This window comes from Carassius carassius, chromosome 28 (genome assembly GCF_963082965.1).
Source record: "Carassius carassius chromosome 28, fCarCar2.1, whole genome shotgun sequence".
Classification (NCBI taxonomy): domain Eukaryota; kingdom Metazoa; phylum Chordata; class Actinopteri; order Cypriniformes; family Cyprinidae; genus Carassius; species Carassius carassius.
In genome coordinates, this window is record NC_081782.1 from 2019799 (window position 1) to 2028480 (window position 8682).

At 35.3% G+C, this 8682-nt stretch overlaps 1 protein-coding gene across 3 annotated transcripts in view; it reads right to left on the reverse strand.

The window, feature by feature from the left end:
* The window catches only part of LOC132107673 (diacylglycerol kinase delta-like), a 37686-nt gene extending 29993 nt beyond the window's left edge, over positions 1 to 7693 (reverse strand). For 2 of the 3 annotated variants that reach the window (XR_009424338.1, XM_059513801.1), the window contains exon 1: positions 7436 to 7691. Coding sequence is in view for 2 of the 3 variants with exons in the window: in XM_059513801.1 (XP_059369784.1) it covers positions 7436 to 7558 (123 nt within the window). In the remaining variant the exon portion in view is untranslated. Of the gene's footprint in view, positions 1 to 7435 lie in introns of all 3 variants that reach the window. The other variant, XM_059513802.1, reaches the window with a different exon arrangement.
* Positions 7694 to 8682: the final 989 nt, after the last annotated feature.

Here is an 8682-nt window from a genome sequence, read left to right on the forward strand (position 1 = left end):
AAAGTCAAGGTCGCTTTGCTTCTACAGCGAGAAAAAAGCATGCAAAAATTTCACACATGAATTTGCAGCACCGTAATGAGACAAATGCAACTCAATCTGAATGCTTTACAAATTAACAGAACACATCAGACAACAGGTTTTATTGAGATGCATTGCCATATCAGCATCACAAGCAAGTACAGATTCGTTTTACTGAATATGCACAGTCAGTATGGACTAGAAATGATTTAGTGAGATAAAGCAGCACAAACACAAACACAGATGGATGTTCGGAGAGTGTAACAGACTAACCTGGCCCCTAGTGCAATCCATGAGACACAGGTCAGAGCAAGAAACCTCTGACTGACATGAGGCTTTCACGCCCCACACACACACACTCTCTCTCACTCATGCTGGTTTCCGCTGACAGTAAATGCCCTTTTCTCTGCCACTGAAGACACCTGTCATTTCAGCTTACACACACGCGATGGAGTCTGAAACACAACAGCGATCAACCCACAGGAAGCTTGACCCGCTTGTGCAGCGCTCAGGCTTTGACAAGAGCTACCAAAATAGCTCACTCCAAGCCTTGATGCAGATAATAGAGCCGTTTCCTGACCGCACGCTAACTTTATATCTGTACATCCGCGCGCGCTGCAGCATGAATGACATGAGCGTCTGATGCAGCTTCAAGACATCATTTCATCAGGGTTATTAACTAAAACACTTGTTCTATACTTGAAATGAAATAAACATTAAATTAAAATACTGAAACTAAATATTAAAAAATGCAAACTTATTTTTCAGCTAGTTGCCAATGCAACATTTCTCAATTTCCTTGAATTTTGTTGAAGTGCTAAAATAACTAAAACTAATGACTAGTAAAATAAAAAAATATTTTAAAACAAAAATAGAAATGCACAACAAAATTACTAAAATTTTCAGTGAAATTAAAATGAAACAAAAATACAGTACAGACCAAAAGTTTGGAAACATGACTATTTTTAATGTTTTTGAAAGAAGTTTCTTCTGCTCATCAAGCCTACCTTTATTTGATCAAAAATACAGAACTTTAATATTGTGATATATTATTACAATTTAAAATAATTGTTTTTAAATGTATTATACTTTAAATTATCATTTATTTCTGGGATGCAAAGCTGAATTTTTAGGATCATTATCACATGATCCTTTAGAAATCATTCTAATATGAGGATTCATTATCAAAGTTGGAAACAGTTCTGCTGCTTAATATTTTTTCAGAACATGTGATACTTTTTTAGGATACTTTGATGAATAAAAAGTAAAAAAAAAAAAAAAAAAGAAACTATGTTTTTAAAATATAAATATTTTGTAATAACAATATACACTCAAATAGAAAACTATTATTTTAAGTTGTAATAATATTTCACAATATTACTGTTTTTTCTGTATTTTTGATCAAATAAATGCGGGCTTGATGAGCAGAAGAAACTTCTTTCAAAAACATTAAAACTATTAGAGCTGTCAAATGATTCATCACATTAAACGTTTACATAATATATATGTGTGTGTGTGTGTGTGTGTGTGTGTGTACTGTGTATATTTATTACATATATATAATCAGAAACACATGCATGTTTATATTTAATAAAAATAAGTATATATATTAAATATATTTATATATAATATAAATTATTTGAACATAAAAATATTAATAAATAAATGTTCATGATTTCTAAATATATACTATACGTGTGAAGTTTATATATACATGACAAATATTATAGTACACACATAGGCCTATATCATATAAACAAAAACTCTTTTTGATGCGATTAATCGCAATTAATCATCTGGCATCAGTACAAAATATTCTTAATTTATTTAAATCATTAAGTAAGTCTTTTAATTAAGAAATAACATATAAAATATAAAAAACTCAGTTCGTGTTGTACTAAAATAACTAATACTAAATAATTTAATATTCAATAGAAAAAACTACATAGACATACTTTAAAAAATAAACACCAAATTAAAACGAAAACAGAACATTTAAAATCTAATTCAAAATATGAACAAAAACTAGTTTACATGCTAAACTGATTAAATACTAAACAGAAACCAAACACGTGCAGTATAACACACAGACGCTATTTACATTATATAAGGAATATATTTACATATACTTCGCAAACATCACCAAACTGCAATCAACAGATGTCGTTTACAATCTGCTCAGTTGTACTACTTGCAACTTACTGTATAACTTTTGAGCTTTTTATCAAATGTTCAATGTCAAAACTTGTGAGATAACAGTTATTTGGACTGGAAGAGAAAGAAATCTCATATGTTTGTCTTAATGCTGGATGTGTTTCATCTTTTGTCTTCTCCAGATGTTAGCTGATGGACTGGAGTGCTGTGGATTATTGTGATGTTTTTATCAGCTCATTCTGACGGCACCCATTCACTGCAGAGCATCCATTGATGAGACACTGATGCAATGCTACATTTCTCCAAACCTGATGAAGAAACAAACTCATCCTGATCTTTGAATAGCCAGAGGGTGAGCGAACGAAGTCATTTATCCAAAGCATTTGCTAAATGAAGACATTTAAATGTAAATAAATACAGATGATTATTGCAAGAACCTCAGTAATCGCATCAAGAGCCTCTAGATTGACAGCGTGCAGCTGTGCGACAGAGAGTGTTCAACAGCTGTGAAAACTGTACTGCATAGTGTTTACAGTCACAAAGATGCTGTTCAGTAAAACGTGGATTTAACTCCTAACGGTTGTGCTGGAATCAGTGGAGCGCCCGCTGGTCAAACGTGACCTTTCAGTGGACAGATGCCTGCGGTTACTGTAGCGCTTTCATCTCACCTCTGTCTGATCAGACTCAAAGAGCCCGTGATCGATCTGAACCGTGACCTTTCTCCTCCTCACCACGCGCAGCACAGAACACAGACACGATGACAGTACAGAGACGAGACACGGCTTCTGCTTCTCAGAATTCAGCCCAGAAGCCCAGCTGACCCTGCTGCACTCGGGCCACCCACGCATCACTGTTAGGTTAACTTTACTAATGCCTCTCTAGACAAGAGCACTTCCCCTAGACTTCAAGGAATAGTGCACTTAAAATAACTAACCTTATCATTCACCCTCATGTCCATGTCTGCTCAAAGACAAAAAGGGATTTCCAAGCATCAAAAGCAACAAAGTATAACACAGTTTTTAAACCTTGATCCATACATTAAATGTGTCCTGTTTAATTCTGTTTTTTTTTTTTTTTTTTTTTTTTTTTGAGTCAAAATGTTATGACAATTACATTTTCTGTTACCATGATTTATGTCATTCAGCTAGGGCTGGGACAACGCGTCGAGGTCATCGATGACCTCGACGCAAAAAATACGTAGACGCAAAATATGCGCATCGATTCGTCGACCTGTTTTTATTTATCTAAAAACCGTTTGCAAAACGTTTTCCTTATGTGCGCTGTATATACGCGATGGCCGGATCAACATTCTGTCCAACGTTATATAACCAATCCAGGGGTTTTTCTGCATTGATCTTTTTTTTGGCGGCTGTCAAAGCGTTATTTGATCGGTGAGTGACAGTGATATGGCGCGTACGAGAGAGAGCCCCGGCTGTGCGCGCGCACTCACAGTCTTCAAACAACACGAGCGCTTCTTGCTCTCTCTCCCTCGTGCATATTAATCAAAATCATTAAACACGATAGAAAAAGGGCGAAACACGCAAGTTTCACGCGCGCTCGCGCATTCACAGTCTTCAAACTACACGAGCGCTGTCTTGCTCTCTCTCTCTCTGTATTAGCTTAAAGTGAAGAAAGAAAAGAAAGTGAAGAGACATTCAGCCAAGTATGGTGTCCCATACTCAGAATTTGTGCTCTGCATTTAACCCATCCGAAATGCACACACACAGAGCAGTGAACACACACACACACTGTGAGCACACACCTGGAGCAGTGGGCAGCCATTTATGCTGCGGCGCCCGGGGAGCAGTTGGGGGTTCGATGCCTTGCTCAAGGGCACCTAAGTCGTGGTATTGAAGGTGGAGAGAGAGCTGTACATGCACTCCCCCCACCCACAATTCCTGCCGGCCCGGGACTCGAACTCACAACCTTTCGATTGGGAGTCCGACTCTCTAACCATTAGGCCACAACTTCCCTTCCCTAAAGCCCTAAAGTTTACATTGGTTACTGTATTCTTTCAATTGCTCTAAACAAGTATTTTGGGTGAACTTTTTTATTGAATGCTAGACATCAAGTTGTTGTTATTTTCATCTAAAAGAAGAACTTTTTTTCAGTAAGCTAGGCCCTATGTGTTCAGTAAGCTTGTTTCAGTAAGCTATGTGTTTTCAAGGCTTCAAGGTTTTATTGAATGCTATCTCTATACAAGTGCAAAGTAATGCATTCTTAGTCAGTCTTTTATTTTGTTATTTTAAGAGCAATAAACATATATTGCAATGTTAAGGAATTCATGTTTTTTCATTCAGATATGTAAATCAACATGTATAAATTGTTAGTAGTCAATTAATGGGGAGATAATCGAAAAATCGAATCGGTCTGAAAAAATTAATTGTTAGATTAATCGATGCATCGAAAAAATAATCGCTAGATTAATCGTTTAAAAAATAATCGTTTATCCCAGCCCTACATTCAGCACAATAATAGTTTATATAAAAAAATAAAAAATAAACATATATATATATATATATATATATATATATATATATTTTTTTTTTTTTTTATATAAGTACAGGTCAGAATAAATATTGTTCCAATTTTTACATAAATATTTTACGCTTAATGACAATGGAATGGAACATTTATTTCACAAAAGTTGTTTGACAGTGTCTTTGAGTGTCTTAAAGTAGACAGTTTTTGTTTATATTAAATCACTTTTGTAAATTTGATGCAAACACCAAAATGAGACTTCCTACTTTTGCTGGACAATGAGCTAAATTTCACCTTTTGTGTTTCTGAATTAATTTTTGCAACATTAATGCTTTAATGAAAGTATGGACAACATTTTTTGGCTGTGCATATACGAACAGGTACATCATGCTAAAATCACCCATGTGGCATTCAGTTTTAGTACAGTTTTTGCTCAACTTTCAACTTTTTAAAGGCGAGTACAGTAAAAATGGCCATCACCAAACAATCATTAAACTTTTACAGTTGATTGCATTAAGAAAAACACAAACATTTTTATTTTTTTTTGTATTACAAGTTTTCTGAAATTTTGGTTAAATACACTATTTAGGTATTTTTTTATTAAGTGTACACTTATTTGAATAAATGTACAGAACAGAAATCTTAATTGTTAAATATTGTCGAAATATCAGAGTTAAACGTTTTTACAAAAGAGATTTGGCATTTCTCTTTTTATCATTGAATAAGTTAAGCACAGTCAACAGCCAAATAAAAAATACAAAAATGTAATTAAATACAATACAATGTTACAATATGTTATAGAAATTAAGATTAATTCTATATAAACAACCCCCTCAGTAAAATCCTTCAGAATATAGGCCTAGATATGAAGTCTGGTGTTTATAAGTGCTGCCGAAGTGGAGAAAAAAAACTCATTTTGACAAAACATATTTTAAAAATATATACATTTTAAAATATAATAAAAGACTCTGGCTGTGAATTTGTGCATGAGCAAACCACACTGGTTGATTTTCTAGGTGAAAGCATCAGAGCATCATCTCACAAACCTAGAATGTGATCTCACTAACCAGTTACGCACAGGTTTTTGAGGCTCTGTTACTTTATCCTAACCATAACCATAAATCCAGACCTAATTCACACAGAAAACAACTGATATTTAGAGATAGCAAAAATATGATTTTGATGGTTTATTTTTGAGTCTTTTGAATTGGTTACGCATTAATGAAACCAGATCCAGCATACTGCAAGAATGCACTAAATCAAAGAAATCTGCCAAAACGGCAAGATCAAGCTTTCAGGAAGTCTATTCTGCAAGAACATGTTCTCTTATTCTTTATCACTTTATCTTACATTCAGCTGTTTGTCAGGAACGGAACAAGCATGAAATGTCAAGACTATTACTAAGATACTAAGTAATATTACTAAGATCGTAACTACTGATTTTTAATAAGTGTGAAAAGTGATCAAATCTTTGGTTTAGCAGCTCAGATCTTAAAGCTGTAGGCTACACAGCATCCGTTTTAAAACAAAACATACATGAAATCTCCAGCCTTATTTTGCTTTACATAATTATGTTTTTAATGATAGTGGAGGCTAAACCCAAGTTACCACAGTTTTACTGTAGTAATAATAATAGGGTTGCAAAATTTCTGGAAACTTTCCAAACATCCCAGGAAGTAAAGTATCCAATACTTCTGGAATGTTTTGCTTGAAATGTTCAACCTTTTTGCACCCCTAAATAATAAATGATATCTATGATGTATGAATAAACCTATGTCTAGCAGAGGGCATAATTGTAAGGTTTGAGCTTGTAAAACAAACTGGCCGACAGACAAATAGACGAAGAGATAGCCACAGTTTCCACCAAATTAAGAAATATTGGAACATATTTTGCGGTAACAAGATTTTATTTTGATGGTCGCTTTTGGACATTCTGTTGGCAGTAAGCAACGTTGCATCTACACATCTCCAAACTCTCCTGATTATAGTGTTAGTAGACTGTCTGATTAATATCCACCAACTCTTTATCATGATGGTCTCCAATCAGACATTCACTGACTTCCAGTAACTCTGCATCTTATTCTAGCCCTAACAACACCAGTCTACTAATACTCTACCAACACTATTGAGAGCCAAGAAATACGTATGTAGCTGCAACCTTACTTGTCAACAGAATGTGTTAAAGGGACAATCGAAACAAAGTGTTTGGCTATTGTTTATAATATTATATATGATAGTATGTAATTTCCTTAAAATAGCTTTAAAAGCTTTTATACATTTTTTCTATAGATTCCTCCTTTATAGTATTATTTATAAATGTATATATATATATATATATATATATATATATATATATATATATATATATATATATATATATATATATATAACCACAGTTTTACAATAGTAAAATAACTGCAGCAACTGTTGTAACTGCTGCAGAAAGTATGGTCCTTTTTAAGCGTTTGAATGTAACCGCCGCGCTTTCATTGAGCTGAAGATGTTACAGTGTTTCATTTTCAAATTCACAGATTCCAAACAAACAGTTACAATGTTGCAATCCAGCGGAACACGCGCGCGCGCAGTGCGCTCATCTCAGACCCGCGCGGTTCCGTTATATTCACACGCTCTTGTCTCAGCGACCGGTGACCGGTGTCGGTCGGAGCCGGAGGCTCTGGACACGCAGGAAATGTCGCGGATCTCAGACGGGCCGCTCGCTCTGAGCTGAGGCGATTTTCGCTTTGCAAACCCAACCTAAACACACACGCACGCGGTGTATTACCTTGCTCCGGATCTGACCTGACGTGGAGACCTTCCGTATGAGTTTCTGCGGGGATCCGTGCTCCTGCTCCGGTTCGCTGTCCGAAGACTCGGCCTCAGCAGCAGCAGCACCGACCGCCGCCATCCTGCGCTCCAGCCCCCGGGATTCACGGTCTGTTCCAGCGGGACCGGCCTCACAGCGCCCCCGCACGGACAGACAAAGCACTGCCGCCGAGAGCGCCCTCTACTGGACAGAGGAGCTGTGACCGAGATACTGTAAAAAAAGCGCGTGGCCAAAAAATATTTAAAGACTAAGAAGCAGAGGTGGACAGTAGCGAAGTGTTTTCAATGTATTTACTCAAAACACACTGTACTTTATCAGTGTTTTTTTTTTTTGTGAATAATTTTACTTCACTATATTCCAAAGCACAATGTCTTACTTTTTACTGCACTACATTTTTAATTCAAGTTTATTTGTATAGCACTTTTCATGATACAAATAGTTGCAAAGCAGCTTTACAGAAAACATAAGTTTCTATTTTATTGTTTCTAAATTATATTTAATAGTAGCTTATCAGTGGTGACTGTGAAGTTGATGTCCATATATGAAAGAAATGTACATTAAAATTTGTGCACTTAGTCAATGACATCAAACAGACAGTGAACACTGTGGACAGCAATGATTATATGTTGTGATTAAACTTAGAAAAATGTGTTAGTTTTGTTTCATTAATAAAAGTTTTTTTTTTCACCTTTAATACTTAAGAACATTAAAAATGTGGCACCTTGTTGTCCTCAAGTAAAACTTTGAATTACATTTACTTGAGTAAAATTATGAGAGTTCTAGATTTCTAATGTAATTAAGTATTAAATTATATTTATTGTGAAAGGTAGTGCAGTAAAACATTCCTTATTATGCTTTGGAATGTTTTTAAATGTTATGTTATTAAAAAGTAAATGTTTTCTAAAAGAAAAGATTATTAGAATGTTCGTTATCGGTTCTTATCGATCCTTATCAATCCTAATCAATCTTATCAATCCTCCGCGAGTGGCGCCGATACAGGATGGCTGCCTCCGTGACGTGCTCTGCAGTTGTTTTTGTGTTTTTGTTAGTTTGTCCTGTCTTTAGTTATATTCCTGCAATCAGTTTCACCAGGGACGAATTGCTGGATATTCGGCAACACACATCTCCCGATATTTCACCGGTTTTCGACTATTCTGATGTTTTGCTGGACATTCTTGTCGGCGGAGCGGCTGCCCTGATCACAC